Source organism: Etheostoma spectabile, unplaced genomic scaffold, assembly GCF_008692095.1.
Source record: "Etheostoma spectabile isolate EspeVRDwgs_2016 unplaced genomic scaffold, UIUC_Espe_1.0 scaffold00018338, whole genome shotgun sequence".
NCBI classification, from domain to species: Eukaryota; Metazoa; Chordata; class Actinopteri; order Perciformes; family Percidae; genus Etheostoma; species Etheostoma spectabile.
Window position 1 is genome coordinate 1,761 of NW_022604212.1, and position 16,507 is coordinate 18,267.

At 40.4% G+C, this 16,507-nt stretch overlaps 1 protein-coding gene across 1 annotated transcript in view; it reads left to right on the forward strand.

Moving 5' to 3' along the window:
• Positions 1-711: 711 nt before the first annotated feature.
• LOC116680122 (condensin-2 complex subunit D3-like) overlaps positions 712-16,507 on the forward strand; it is a 30,608-nt gene continuing 14,812 nt past the window's right edge. Inside the window, 19 exon segments of the mRNA XM_032509413.1 lie at positions 712-729; positions 1,755-1,885; positions 2,356-2,428; positions 3,930-4,055; positions 5,223-5,475; positions 5,754-5,792; positions 6,230-6,316; positions 6,485-6,558; positions 6,732-6,866; positions 7,016-7,236; positions 8,060-8,196; positions 8,199-8,250; positions 8,362-8,459; positions 9,517-9,626; positions 10,861-10,968; positions 11,894-12,008; positions 13,012-13,107; positions 13,713-13,951; positions 15,165-15,244. Coding sequence (XP_032365304.1) covers positions 712-729; positions 1,755-1,885; positions 2,356-2,428; positions 3,930-4,055; positions 5,223-5,475; positions 5,754-5,792; positions 6,230-6,316; positions 6,485-6,558; positions 6,732-6,866; positions 7,016-7,236; positions 8,060-8,196; positions 8,199-8,250; positions 8,362-8,459; positions 9,517-9,626; positions 10,861-10,968; positions 11,894-12,008; positions 13,012-13,107; positions 13,713-13,951; positions 15,165-15,244 — 2,192 coding nt within the window.

Here is a 16,507-nt window from a genome sequence, read left to right on the forward strand (position 1 = left end):
TACTTTCATTAATTTTGAGGTGTTTTATTCAGTTTTATAGCATTTGAAAAACAAATTGAAGTGGTTTTGAAATAGTATTGAGTAAAAGTTGACATATTCCAGTCTGTGATTATCCATCAACATCCATTCCTTTAATTTTAGTCTCAATAATTCTTATTTTCTGCTTTTCTAACGCAATCATTAGGTATAAATTCCTATAAATGAGGTTTATGACCATAAATTCAAAAGAAACTGTAAAATTAAAGTTAATAAGTTAGTATTAGGTGAAAACATAAAAAAAAAGACAAATACTGAAAAAACACGTCAAAAGTGTGGAAAAAAGGGACAAAAACGTAAGAAAAACTTAAAAAACGATTAAAAGCATCAACAAAAGTGTTGATTTTGACGGGTAAACAACACAAGGGTTAAAGGTGAAGTGAATCCAGTGGTTTCCTGCCTGTCTCATTCCACCTCTATGGAGGATGGGTGATGATTAATACGTGTCTGTCCCGTTGCGTAGGGCCTGAACGACCGCTTCGCCGTCTTCATGATAAAGTGCGCCACCTGGAGCAGCAGAACAAGGTGCTGGAGGTGGAGCTGGTGGCGCTGCGGCAGAAGCAGGGCGAGCCGTCCCGCGTGGCTCACCTCTACCAGCAGGAGCTGATAGAACTACGCTCGCAGGTGGATGAGCTGAGCCGGGACAAGAACCGCATCCTGATAGAAAGGAACAACATGGAGGACGAGCTGCAGGTAAACCATAGGAGGGGAGGAAGGGGGGTAACTGCTCCTTTAATTTTAAAGTGCTCATATTATGCTTTTTGGCTTTTTCCCTTTCCTTTATTGTGTATATATCTTTTTGTGCATGTTATAGGTTTACAGAGTGAAAAAGCCAAAAGTCCCCCCCCCCCCAAGGGGGCTCACCATCCAAACAGCTCTACTGTAGTCCAGCCTTTACTTCAGAGACAAAGGTTATAATGCTCGCCTGCCTGCTAGCATGGCACGCCTTCATACTCTGCTTCTGACTGGCTAGTAGTCCTTACCTAGGTACTGTCAGGGCCCTCATACTCTGCTCCTGACTGGCTAGTAATCCTTACCTAGGTACTGTCAGGGCCCTCATACTCTGCTCCTGACTGGCTAGTAGTCCTTACCTAGGTACTGTCAGTAGTACAACAAAAATATGATGTTTTTTGAAAATTAAACCATGTCAACATATTCTGATATAACCTCTAAATACAATTATGAACCTGAAAATGTGCAAAATATAAGCATTTTAAAGGTTGTCTCCATTGCTATACAAGCCTCAATTCTTTAGCCTCTAATTGTGGGATATAATATAATATAATATATATTTTCATGTGTATACATACATACATTTCTAACCCTAAAGTCGCATGTGGCCCCAGACTGGCCCCTCCACTTGAAATGGTCTAGGATGTAACAAGATTTTTTGTTTTATATGTCCTGTATCTTATGAGTATTTACTGCTGCAAAGCCCAATTTCCACAAAGAAATCATTCATTATTTCTTCTTTCTCTTGTGTCATCCAACATCCTTCCCATCCTCTCACGTCTGACCTCTCCTCTCATGTCTCACTTCAGAAGCTCAGTCTGAAGTATGATGTATGATGTATGTAAGTATGCAGATCTTTAGCAAGCTGCTTTCCTTTGATAAAAGTATTCAAAAGGATCTCATAAGACAGGTTCAGAAGAAAGATATTATTAGTGTTAATGCCTGCCAAAACAGGGTATTTCTAATCCGGTGTTTCTGTTGTCCAGTCTCTGCGAAGGGTTTTCTACCAGCTTCTCTACGTGATCCTGATGATGAATAAAGGCAAACAGGGGAAGCCCTCCCTCGTACCCAGCCAAGCCATCCTTTCCACCCGGGACCAGGCCATCCATTTTGTTTGGTGAACATCTGTTTTGATCAACTAGACTTAGCTGTGAATATTTTAATGTGGTGCATAGCAATGTTGCTGAAATTGGAACCAAGTGAAGATGTTGAAAATTGAATTGAATTCAATTTGTTTTTATAGTATCAAATCATAACGAGGTACAGTACCTCAAGCCACTTTACAGATAGAGAAGGTCTAAACCACAGTCTATAATTTACAAAGGGGGTACAACCCCCTGTAGCAACTAAAGTCACAGGACTTCAAGGAAAAGGGCAAAACAATGTGGCACTAGATGAGAAGGCTTACAATATTAATTAAGCAACTCCATCTCCTAATAATTCCTTTATTTCTGTTGATGGAAGGATCCCTTCACATCAGGATCTCATGTTTGTTATTTATTTGGATATGTTTCTAGCCATTTAACTGTAGACAATGTTACAAGCAATATAAGACTTTGGACGTGATTTATGTGTTTGTGATTACAGTCATCTTGTAGATGAGCTGAAAGACCTGGCGCTGCCTTTCCTGCATATCCTCCTGCAGCATATCTGCTTCCAGGTAAATCCTCCTGCAAACACTCAGCAGTGATGCACTTCCTGTTTGTGTAAAGTTCCGAGAGTCTGTGTCAACTGCTTATCTCTTAAAGCTACGATAGCAGTCCCATCCATGGCTATTTACAGAAGTCTTTGCAGGTCACAGTTTGATGTGTGCTATGTACAGTCATGGACGAAATCATTGGCACCACCTTCTGAGATCTCTCCATAGATGTTCTATGGGATTTAGATCCGGACTAATTGATGGCCACTTCAGAATTCTCCAGCGCTTTGTCTCCAACCATTGTTGGGTGCTTTTGAGGTATGTTTTGGGTCATTGTCCTGCTGAAACACCCATGACCTCTGACGCAGACCCAGCTTTCTGACACTAGGCCCTGCATTATGGGCCAAAATCTTTTGATAATCTCCAGATTTTGTGATTCCTTGCACACAGTCAATGCACCCAGTGCCAGAAGCCGCAAAACAACCCAAAAACATCCTTGAACCTCCACCATGTTTGACTGTAGGTACTGTGTTCTTTTCTTTGTAGGCCTCTTTTTCTTTTTCTTTTCTTCCTGTTTTCTTTAACCAGTAGAATGTCCTGCTTTGCCAAAAAGCTCTACCTTAGTCTCATCTGTCCACAAAACGTTCTCCCAGAAGGATTGAGGCTTACTCAGGTATTTTTGCAAACTGCAGTCTGGCTTTTTTATGCCTCTGTGTCAGAAGTGGGGTTCTCCTCGGTCTCCTACTATAGCGCTTCTTCTCATTCAGATGATGATGTATGGTTCGAGCTGACACTGATGCACCCTGAGTCTGCAGGACAGCCTGAATTTGCGTGGAAGTTGACTGAGGTTGTTTATCCACCATTCAAACTATCCTGCGTTGCATTCTTTCATCAATTTTTCTCTTCTGTCCTCGTCCAGGGAGATTTGTCACAGTTCCATGGGTTGTAAACGTCTTGATTATATTGCGCACAGTGGACAAAGGAACTTTAAGATCTCTGGAGATTGACTTGTAACCTTGAGATTGTTGATATTTGTCGACAATTCTTGGCTCTTCTTTCTCTTCTCCATGCTTGGTGTGGCACACACAGGCACACAACACAAAGGTTGAGCCAACTTTTATACACTCTAATTGGCTTCAGTTTTGATTTCAATATTTCCAGCACCTGTTACTTGCCACAGGTGAGTTTAAATGAACATCACGTGCTTGAAATGAAATTATTTACCCACAGTTTTAATAGGGTGCCAATGATTTTGTCCAGTCCATTTTATGAGTTTTGTGTCAAATGATGTCAAATTTGCCCTTTTTCTTCTGCTTTTTTGTGCTGTTCCAATGCACTTAAAGGTAACATGTGTGTACCAAAACATTTGTCATTACAACACTTTTCTGGAAGAAATGGTGCATTTTCTTGAAAAGTTCCAGGGGTGCCAATAATTTCGTACATGACAGTACAGATGGTTTCCTGTTTTCCACTATGCTGATGCATCCGTATAGCTTATAGTGTTTCTGCTGTGGATGTTTAGATGGTGGAGAAGAGTGAGTTTCGAAGCCATGGAGCCCAGGCTGTGGGTATGCTGACGTCTCAGATGGCAAGTACAGACTATGCCTGCTTCATCAAGTGGCTGTTTAACTACTCCAGACACTCAAAGGTAACTAGTCCCAATTGTCACCGCTACATGTTGATGTAGTCTGTATTTTCTATTTTCGTCATGGTTCACACTTCACACCCTTATATATGGTTACCGCAGGTTTTTGTACATGCTCTAGTTGATTAGGACCTCTTCCTTAATCTATAATGCAAACATGACAATGATATACAACACTGATTTTAAACCCAACTGTTTTAAGATACACTGCACAATATATATCTCAACGTATATATATATCAATATCAAAAAGCACCGCCAAGGGCGCACAATATTTTTGGTTTCAATATGATAGATGTACATGAGCCCAGTTTGTCTAATTTGCACAGTTTGTCTGGGTTTTTGTTGTCCGGTAATGACCAGACCGTTGCCTTTAACATAAAACAAAAACCTGGAGAGTTCCCTTACTTTCTACATTATAAGTATTGGATATACTGTATGTCAACTTCACCTTGTTTGTAATTTATCACATCATAGGAACAGACATTCAGATATAGGCGGCTAGCTACTTAATAGTTTGTTTCTGATGTTGGTCAGAACAGTATTGTAGGGACTGTGGATTTGTGCATCCTGTCCAGATGCTCTCCAGCTAACGAGGGGTTATGGCTACAGTTTGATGTCACAGGTAATCCTGTAGAAGCCAAAGCTGAATAGAGGGGGCAGTTATAACACATCCAAGCAATCACAATCCCCACACATGGACCATAACCACATAAAGAGTAGAGGTCTGAAACTCCTTTGACTAGATCATTGCTTTAAACAACAATCTAATAGGCCTACTGAATAAGTAAGCCAAAAAACCACAAGAAAAATACATATTAAAACAGGAGGCCACTGCGGGGAAACAGAAAGGTAAAATCCCCTGAGAATTAACAGGCAGTGCCACTTTTCTTCCTCAGTGCAGCCTTAAAGTACATATAGACGGACACATTTTGACTGTTAATGCCAATAAAAGGGCTGCAAATACCCCCCATTGAATATAAGCATACAGTAGCTGTAATCTCAGACCTGGGCCCCATTGCCTACCTCTACTTGTGCGTGCCGGCTACCTTGAACAAGTGCTGCTCAGGTAGGCGGTGGCACCCAGGTCTACATTTCAGTCAGGGGTCATTACATCCTGTCAGTGGTATCTGTGTGTGTGTGTACAGTCTGTTTTGCTGCCTTATGTAGATGGTGTGCCGGCTGTTTTCCGTGGATGTGGTGATGGTTTTGCTGGAGCAGCCAGAGAGGAGGCCGGAAGAGTGTCTGGACCCAGAGCTCACCTGCTTCCTGCCACACAAGTTCTTGATCCAGAGCCTGCTGTTTGCTCGGCGGATGGACGACTCGCCCACTGTTCAAGGCCACGCCCTCGCCTGCCTGGCCCAGTGTCTGGAGCTGCCTTCTTTCAACGTCACGCGGGCTGTCCACAACCTCTTCTCTGCTAGTGAGAAAATGCACACAATGGAATTGTACAAACATCTGTATTTGAAAATAGACGTTTTTCCTGTAAAGCTAGTGTTGATGTGATGAATTTGGGCTAATTTTGCATCTGAAACCAGTAGACCACTTTGTAAAGCTGACGTTTGAAAATACATAACTCTTTGAATTATTAGAGAATGTAATGGAAGTTTGCATATTTTTAGAGCTGCTGTGTTTGCATCTTAAACTGTTTTTGTGGACACATTTCCACTAAAGTAACTTTTGTTTACTTTCTCTGTTTAGCTGGAACCCAGACAGTACTGGAAGGTGAAATTACAGAAGGTACACTCTTGTTTCTTTATCACAGAGTTTACAGTTTGACAGTACAGTACGCTCTCTGGCATGTTTAGCGAGTAGGGCCAGGTGTCCCATAAAAAAATCGCAATACTAGTACCCTTAAAGTGGGATTGAGAGTCAGCCATCTATTAACACATCACAAGAGATTTTATTAAATACTGGATCCAAATTAACGTTAACTAGGTCTTTTAACTGGGGAGGGAATAAGATACCCAGATAAACAATACCTTGCTTTGGTCACTTCAGTTGCAAAACTCTTAAAAGAATTCTGCTGTGAATCATCGGCTCCTGGGTCTTTACCCACAGGCAGGCCCCCATTTAAGTGCCTTTATAAATGTTTGTAACAGTTTGATACCCTGGGCTGGTTCAGTCTTGTGCATGTTGTTTGAAAGGTGTTTTATAGATATGACTGTATGTTTCAGGAGGTTCCCAGAACAGTCAGAAAACCTACCGCACTCTGCCGTTCAGGACTGTGGAGATGAGCACCACTGACGTCTCCGACTGTGACGGTGAGACAAACCGACCTCAGCCACCATTCAAATGATTGTTAATTAAATGCGTTGAGTATTGGATGGCATTTCGTAAATACATGGGCAGGAATTGTTTAATAAGCTTGTGTAGGTATTTATACACTCAAAGTCTGACAAGAGGTGTGTTATTATATATTTTTGATGCAGCAAAAGAGAACCTGGCTCTTCTCCTGAAGCGTGTAAAAGATTTGAAGACTAACGTGAGAAAATCAGCATTGCAGGTATTGGAAACTGAGTTTTACCAGACGACTTCATGTTTCAAATCCGAATAATGATAAGTACAGTAACTGATACTTATGTCACCAGTATATGAGTTTCACCCTAGCTTTCTGTGCAGTATACAAAGAGATGCCTAGATGATCTTTAACCTCTGTGCTCTGCCGTCCCTCCACAGGCCCTTGTGGGTCTCCTGAAACACAACGTAATCCCCATGAGCTGGGAGAACCTGGCTATACTGTCAGAGCGGTGCAGAGACCCAGCTGTTTCTGTGAAGAAGAAGGCCCTGCAGTGTATAGGAGAGCTGCTGACTGTAAGTCTCAACCAGCAGCTCTGAGACACAACATTTTGCACACTGATTACTTTTCCCAACAATCTAGTAACAAGAGAAGAAAACGTCTTACAGAATTTCCAATACACATTTAAAAAAAGAAAATGTGTGTTGTTTTCTCTGACCACCAGGCTAAACCAGAGTGCAGTGTGGTGCAGAAGGCATGGCTTCAGGGCGTGGTGCCAGCTGTGGTAGACTCTGAAAACTCTGTGCAGGACAAGGCCCTGGAGGCTCTGGACCAAGTTCTGCTAAGCCAGGTCAAACCGTACTCTGCCAGTCGCCACCTGGATGCCAGTCAGAGGCTGACCTGGGACCTGCTAGCCCTGCTCTGTCATGACTGCCAGAACCTCAGGTTGGGAAAACTACAGTCATTCATTCATTTGTGTTATATACAAAATAAGAACAGGTCATGCAGAAGAAAAAAGCAGAAATGTGAAATACTAAATACTTTGATTTTTGTATTTAGATTGAAATAGGGATGGGTGATATGGCCTTAAAATCCATATTGCAATATATATTGCAGCCTCTTGCGATAACAATATATGTCACGACCCATTTCAGACCAGGTTACATAAACCCTAAGGAAAGCCAAACTGCTAAATGTAATATTATTTTTTAAAGAGAAAGAAACGTAGTTTTGAGAACATTTACAGTATTCTGATAAACCTATTACATAATGTTGCAGATAACTAAAATTCAAGTACACTAGTTGCAGAGACTTTAACAAAGAAAAAGCTTAAAGTATTGGGTTTCTTTCCTTTAGTGTAAACCATTCTAAAAGGCACTACACTTTCAAAGATGCACAGGTACTTTAATACCGTAAAAACATATTTCAAACAAAGTTTCTTACCTGCAGCCTAGCACATTTCAGCACACTTGTGTACACACACACACACACACACACACACACACACACACACACACACAGCTGCCAAGTAATGCATGTTGATGCTATCGTAGGCCAATTTTGTATAGTTTATATTGCATATCGTTTATATTGCTCAAACTAGTCAAACCACAATGAAAACTGAATATTAGCACAAAACGTTTAGCAGTCATTTCAATCATTCCTCACTTCTTTACTGACCTTCAAATCGTGTCATTGCTGGGGAAACGATCACACCCCCACTGCTGTTGCTACTTGCTACTATTGTTTTTTTGTCCTTGGTCTGCAGCCGGTATTTCAGCAGGGCCTTCACCATCTGGTCCAAAGAGAACAAGTTCACACAGACTTTCATCACTAACCTGATCTCACACACTGACGCCGATCACGCCGCCGGGGCCTGGTTGCTGCTCTCCAAGGTTGTTGCTTCGTCCCCAGACTGCCCTATGGGAAGATCCTGGATGCCTGGGACAGCATGGTCAGGTGAGAGGGACACACAATACATATTGACATTTACATTGAGGTCATGTTTTATCTTCAGATATGAATTCAGCGTTACCTAGATGATTTTTAATCATTTTCGTTTGCTCTTAGTTCAAAGGATGTAAATGTGACAACCTGCTGTCATATCCTGTGTGTGATGGGAGACATCGCCAAACATTTGAACAAAGATACCAAGAGCAGAATAGTTAGTAAGTAAATCAAGTGTGGGATGATGGGAAAATTTACAGGATGAGTCTGGAATTGTCATAATCTCTCAAATTCAAAGTTTTTATTGCCATGAAAGTTTCAAGCACATCTGAGCCAGTCCCTCACATTGTAGTCACAGCTTTGCTATTCGGAAATGAACTGAACCGCTTCGCTCTGCTGTTGTTGAAGCTGCCTGTGAAAATCCTAGTTTATACAGTCTATGGTGAAAACCCAGTAAAGCGCAGTGAGACAAAATTTTTGTTGTTTATTCAAAGTGTGCGGCGACTGGTGACGACTGCCCCCACTTCCTGGTCATTTCCAACCAATCACATAATTCGTCATGCTCCTCCTGGTAGTGACCCACGTCATGCTCAATTCACATTAAAATCAACCCTGATTCAACCCATCTCACAACCTGGGTTGTGAAGCTGAGTTCTCAACCTGGGTTATATCCTGGTTGAGCCGTTGGTGGGAAAGTGGTATAAGCTGAGTAAATCAACGAGGGGTAACCCATTCAAACACGCAGTCTTCCCTGGTTCAATCCTGGTTGAGGCCTGGGGGTGAAAGGGGTATTAGTAATGTAAAGAGCCTTGTGCAGGAGATCACAGTGGATGAATGGGTCAAACACACTGTCACTCCCATGAAAAACCTATCTTTACATTTAGTTGACTTTACATTACATTTAGTAGGTTTTACTGTCTCGTAGCTACACCGCACCTGTCCCCCCTCACCTTCTACCTGCCTGCGCAGTGCCGCTGCACAGGAGGAGAGAGCAGAGAGGGGAGGGGCTGCTCGCAGGACAACACTGCCATCTTTTCTACAGAAAGTCACCAGATTTGTCACTTTTGTGAAAAAAAAGTCGCTTTGGGGGTTTGAAAAGTTGCTAAATCTAGCGACAAAGTCTAGTGTACAGAGTATAATGTTGAAAGAAGTTCACTTAGTTTTATACATGCCAGTTAATATAGCAGCTAAGCTGGGATCACAAAGATTTTTTTAACATAAGCATTTTCTGACACAATTTACGGTCTTCTGTATATGAACAAGTGTCTGTCTCTCTAGATGATCTGATGTCTTGGTTGAAGACTTTTACTTTGTCTCTGGAGGTGATCTGTGCTGCTCTAGTGACTCTTTATCAATATGGCCGCAGTGAAAACATCAAAGAGACTCAGGTTGGTGATCTTTTCACTTTAAAACTGCTGCTATACAATAACGGAGCACTGCAATCAAGCTTTTGTTGTGCATCGTTTCATAATTGAAAATGTTAGATGCAAAATGTAAACCAAAGACCATAGTTTGGAAAAAGTTCTGTTAAAGTTTGGGCCTTACATAAAAAGAAATAAATGAAAATTGTGGCAGCTTTTGAACTATTCATACTTGTATTTTGTGATTCTACTAGAACATGTTTACATGCATTAATCTTCAAAAAACACTTTGTTACTCATACTGCCCGTGGCTGCTACACCGGTATTCACCCTCTGTATGAGACGTTCTGTATGACCCTGCTTCTTTAATAACCCCTCCTGAGAAAGCCCAGTCTGCTCTGATTGGCCCGCGTGTTTCCTTGAATCTCCGAATCTCTGCACTGCTCCAGTTTTGTTTCACTAGTAGCAGCTGAAGCCACTGCAAAGGAGTATAAAGCAGAAATTTGTATCTAAAAAATCACCAATAAAGGCTTTTAAACCAAATACTATAGAACCAAAATGTTTCAGAATAAAAATGTGATGTGGAATTGGGAAGAATTTAACAACATTGGCAGCTAAGGTGACATATATTACTTCCGTTAGCATGCAGCTACATGCAACAATGTTAACACCAAATTATCTAAAACAAAAACCAAAAAAGTCCTGCCTGCCTTGAGCCAATGACCAATTGCAGAAGTTTGACTAAGTGTTGCGTAACACAGTCGTGAGTAGAAAAAACTGTTGAAACCTGAGTGTTCAGAACAGTAGGAAATCCAAACGTTTTAGCTCACTGGGAGTTGTCTAAAATACGTTCACCTTTTATTATTTTAAGTTAAGTTTTGGCCACATTTAACATGAAAATCTGACATTATAACAATGTAGATATGTCCACTTTAAGTATTTATGTTCTGGGGCTTGACCAGTGTCAATTTGATATTGATGATGATGATGATGTGTTTTAAATAATGACGCGGTGTAGAGTTTCAACTTTAACTTAACGTTGCTTTATACTTGTAAAGTTTTAGATTTTCTGCAGAATATAAACTTGTGTAATTCCAGCTTGGAGCAGGCACAACTCATCAGCCAATATTCATATTTTCTCAATATGATGTCCAGCAGTGGCTGTCCTCCATCATGATTTAACCAAAATATAATAAAATATACACCAATTCCTTCTTGTAGTTTCTGACATGTTATATGTGATTTATTTTGTTTTCTTCAGGCTTTCCTGAACCACCACTGTGGTGAGCTGGTGTCGGTCTGCGAGGCCTATTTAGCTGGCATCATCCTGAGTGAAAACGGAGCCCAGAACTTCAATGAGGAGCTGATGGTAAGATCTTTCCCATGCAGGTTCACAGTCAGCTTTAAAGGCCCATCGCCCTCGTTTTTGCAACGTGTACCACACTGTCACCACGGTAGCCAATAGCCAATCCATCTTAAAACTGAACTGAAAGAAAGCAAACAAACGACTGTGAGAGCACACAAAGAAGTCTCTTCTCATTTTTCATTTTATCAATCCAGTACACCTAAGAGCTGTCCAAACTGAAAGAATTACGTTTGAATGTTCCTTCCTAGGTTGAAATGATTTTAATATCTCACTAGAAACTAGACAAACTAAACTAGACAAAGGTAACTATATTTAATTTGATACACTTAAAAATTCAATTTTATTTAAATTTGACAGCTGTGAAAGCTATTGGGTTTCTGAGCTAGACTTTTGAGAGTACGCTTATTTAGTTTCACGTAGCTTCCTTGTGGATTTGTTAGCCGGAGCCCAGCTAGTCAAACAGAACCTTGTGGATTACCACAAGGCTCAACGGTAAGTTTTTAAATTGGTTATCTGCTTGGCAACCAGGCATCAGCTTTTTGTTGCCGAAATTGACATTATGGTCACGACCCAGAAGCTTCGGACAATATTTTGTACAGCTAAATTACTGGAATTGTTGGTTCTTTGTAAATTATAGATGTAAGTATCTATAAAATGTCTAGAGATACTTATTGTTGTGATTTAATACTCTAAATAAAGTTGAATTAAAAGGCGGTCCACAAACCAAAGGGTGACGTCACTGATGCTACAGTACGGCCATTATTTTTACAGTCTATGATTTCGACGGAGGGCTGACAATAAGAAAAAAAGTTCTTTGCAAATGAGTGTGGATATGCACATCACTCTTTTATTTGTTTCAGGGTGCTGCACCATCTCAGGTGCGGGATAGCTGTGCTTGTCATCTAACTGAATATGCTCTCTCTTCTAGGTAAAACACCTCCACACTCTGGGTGTGGCGTCACTTCACTGTCCTGCCAAGGTTGGCAAGAGGACGGTGCTGCTGGTGGAATCTGTCCTCACAACACATTCTGACAAACTGGCAGGTAGGGAGGATGGACATCTAACAGATACTGTGCTTTTTAAATTTACAGAATCTGCAATAGTGTTATCCTGGTTTGGAGGTTAGAAGAATGAGAATTGCTGAGAGTCGGGGTGTTACCAGGTGTACTTCTATTACAGGCAATTGTGGTAAAATCTTGTCAGGTGTTTGCAAGTCATTTAAAAGTCTTGATATGGCCCAGGTTGAGTTATATTAAGCCAGGATTCAGACTAAAAACTGCCCTGCGTTTAAACACCAAGGGATATGTTGGTGGGGACGTGTTTTTTGAGGTAGTGGGAGGACAATGAAATATGATACAGGAAATCCAGTTTAAAAAAACAAGTTATGTGTTAAAAGCATAGACTGTATATAAAGATGGACCGTCTAACCGCTCCCCAAAAGTGAAGCCAAAACATTTCAATCACCCTCTGTTGGCTGGCTGCAGTACAGGTCATAGACCCCACCCCCTCCTTGTTAGAGGATGGGAAATGGGCCAAACTAAAGAATCAAAGTAAATGTCAAATACATTTTTCCAAAAAATGGGTAGTTCTAATTAAGCTGATGTTTGTTCAAGTGTGAATTGTTCTTTAAAATTTGGTTTTCATTAATGAATTTGAAGCTACAAAAAAAGGGTGAAACGTCTGTGATTGACTTGCAATTATGTCCGGCGGATGTATGGGTTTCAAATGTGCAAGATGGCAGCGGCCATATCCGGGGTATTTTGGCAGGAGAAACCGTGGGAGAAAGCAGAAACGCAACTTAATCTTTATATATATATATATATATATATATATATATATATATATATATACACACACACAGTCTTTAGTTTTATTTTAAATTGGGACCAAGTTGCATGCTAAGCAGCTAAGGATTAGCTACTAAGCATTTTACTGTGTAAAAATCTGTTGGAAAAACACTGTTATGGCTATTTCTAAAACCTTGTTAGGATTTCTGTACTTTGTTGGTAACATGGCTACCTTGTTCTTTGTGTTGGTCATTGACAGAGTGCGGGGATGAGCTGCCAGCATCACTGCCTCTGTCCCAGTTCAAAGCTAACTCTCTACCAACCAGAGTCCGAGCTCACGGAGTCATTGCTTTAGGTAACCTGTTCTTCTCTGTTTATATCTGCCTCCTCCTTTATGAGAAACCTTGTTCATAGCCTTAACTTCAATGCATTTCTGCTGTCTCATACATTTCAAAGATCTCAATCAGTAATACTTTGATCCCCAGGTAGAAATTGGGTTACATTTTTTTGTTTTTATTTCACACACACAAATACAATTCACATTGAAGAAATATAAAATGCATGTGAGAGTGTGGTTAAAACCTGTTATGGCTTACATTTATAAAAGCAAATGGACAAACAACACAACGGATACCTATGTTTGTTCTAAAAAAACGCCTAGATCTATGATTAGTGTGTCAAAATGCAAGAGTATAAATAAGAACATTGGTTTAAATGTACAGTATTAATGCCCAAGTAAACAACAGTATTTGACATTGAATGATTATTGCACAGAAATGATAAATTATGGGCTTTTAGCTGCTGACAGTAGTGAAATAGGTCCAAGGCCCATTGATTCCTGTGCTTGACTCATACGTCATGGAGTGGGTGGGTGACATCGTCCAAGATGACACCTAACTTGGACAGTAACCTCTAAGCAATCCTCTCTTAACATTTCCTCTCCGTTGGCGTCTGGTTTAGGTAAACTGTGTCTGCAGCATGAGGATCTCGTCCAAAAGTACCTGCCGGTGTTTGCCAGAGAACTTGAGGTTGGGACAGAGGTTGCCGTGCGCAACAATGTGGTTGTGATCATGTGTGACCTGTGTGTTCGATACACCAACATCGTGGATCATTATATCCCCAACATCTCTGGTTGTCTGCGGGACAATGAGGCTGTCATCAGGGAGCAGACCCTCATCATGCTGACCAACCTGCTCCAGGTGGGAACTCTTCTACACATTCTTCTTCACTAGTTTATAGTTTAAAAAATTGATTTCATTTTAGTTTTATAAAAAAGAAAGAAAGGGGATGATATCAACTAGGACTGAGCCATATGGAGAAAATCAAATACCAAATACCTCAGTGTCGATATTGTGACGATAATGTGTGGTTGGCTATTGGTGCTTTAACAAAATGTTATTTACACAATGACATTTTTAATAAATATTCTCCAGAAATAATTTAATCGCTTAGTGGGTAAAGGTAAATAATAGAACAGCTAGAACAGTCTGGTAGGTTCAGAAAAGTACATTAATTTACTGTAATGTAGCCGTTAAAGACAACACTTATCATATTATCATATTACGATATTATGATATATCCAAAAACTAAGACCATATCCAGTCTCATATCGTGATATCGATATATTGCCCAGCCTTAGTATCAACATATATAATTACGTCCAAAGCTGTTTTGCACCCACAAATACAACAGTTATGGGTTTTTTTTTCAGTTGACTAAATATACCAACAAACGCTAGCGGCAATTTGAAGTCAGCCTTAGAAAGACAACCACCTTACACCTCGGCTACGGAGCAAATCAGAAGGTAAATAGAAAGTAGTGTCTGGTGTGTGTGCCAGTGTTTATGCATTTGTGTGTCAGCCTATTCCCGCATTTGGCGAGTGTTAATTTCAGACCTTTCCCCCGTACTGTGAAACAGTAGCCATTTCATTTTCTTTGTAAATGTAAGAGAACTTGATTAAAGAAGAATTTTCAAGATGCTTGAATCATCTCCTCAATGGAGTTTGTTTTTCAACAGCTATTTATGGATTTTACTTAGGTATATTGTATATAATTTGCATAGTTAATATTGTTCTTTGGTGTTCAGTTCATACAGGTTTTTCAAATATCATTAAATAAAAATATCTTTTTTTTTGCATCGACTCGTGGGTCAAAAATGGTGATATGAACCGAATCATGGGTTTGGTGTATCGTTAGAGCCCTTCTCAAATGGCTTGTTTTCACATGACGTAAGACATCATTGTATAGACTATTCCTTTGCAATTTAACACCACATTAGCCTGAGGGTTATGCCAACTAAATTTGGGTCATCATCGATCGACTCTGCATTCCTCCTTCATGCTACTCTGGGAATCTTTAAGCAGGGTGTGTTTTCAGTGTTTATCTATAATTGCCTTTCTTATTTATTTCTAGGAGGAATTCGTCAAATGGAAGGGCTCCCTCTTCTTTCGCTTCATGGTGGCGCTGGTTGACCCAGTCCCTGCCATCGCCAGGTAAATCACACTGCATAGATAAAAAGGTGATTATATAAGAAAACAATTTTAGGACTTAACGTGTTGTAATTCAATTTTAATTAGAGTATCAAATCATAACAAAAGTTATCTCGAGACACTTTACAGATAGAGTAGGTCTAGACCACACTAATTTACAAAGCCCCAACAATTCCAGTAATTTCCCAAGAGCAACCAATTGATGTGACAGTGGTGAGGAAAACTCCTTTTAGGAAGAAACCTGGGACAGACCCAGGGTCTTGGTAGGAGGAGTCTGACGGTGCAGGTTGGGGTTGTGGTGCACAGTGGCAATAACAGTCACAATAAAGATAATGGAACACTGACTACAAATGGTAGTCATAGTTAGAGATGGTCCGATACCATTTTTTGCTTCCTGATACCAATTCCGATACTTGAACTTGTGTATTGGCCGATTCAGAGTACTGATCCGATACCAGCGCTCATATATTTTATTATTTATTAACAACTGTATACTACTATCCCTGTATGGATGTGATATGAATTGATTTGATTTGTTGTTGGTCTGGCTCAGGATACACGCTTTGTGAAACATGAACAACCACAAACAATGAACACTGTAGAACGTTTTTTTATTATCCACTTTGACAGTCAGTCATAATGGATATAACCGACAAGAAGGAAGGGGGGTGTGGGGAGAGAGAAGTTTGAAGAGGGATGGTAGCTAGAGGAGAGCTGTCCAAGACGACGACTAACGTTTTTTTATGGCCGATACACGACCACAGAGACGACGTTCCGATGAACAAATAGCAAAGAAGAGGGAAAAGGAGAAGGAACGCGCAAAGTCCCGAGTTTACATCGGAAAAGCTTTTGAAAGGTGGCAAGAACTCTGTCGGCAGGAGGGGGGGTGGTGGGGGGGCGAGCTCGCCTCCGTTTTGTTTGAAAATACTTCAAAAGTCAACAAGAAGTGACGTCACCCAACTTCGCTTTGAGCAACTTTAAGTTTAGGGACCTCCCTACGCAGTCCACAGCGTTCTTATACGGCAATACATTTGTTAAATACATATGAATTACAGTGCTTTAGTTTTTGTAGCTAGAATATATGTTTGAATGTTTTATGAGAACAGCCTGTTTTAGGGAGCATATGTGTATTTATTTTTTGGGGTTTAGCTATAATGTACAACAAGCACAGTGACAGTTTTTACCATTGTAATGTCCAAGACAAAGATTATAGGACACATCTATTCTCCAGTCATACCGTGTTATATGCAGTGCATACTCTGATTT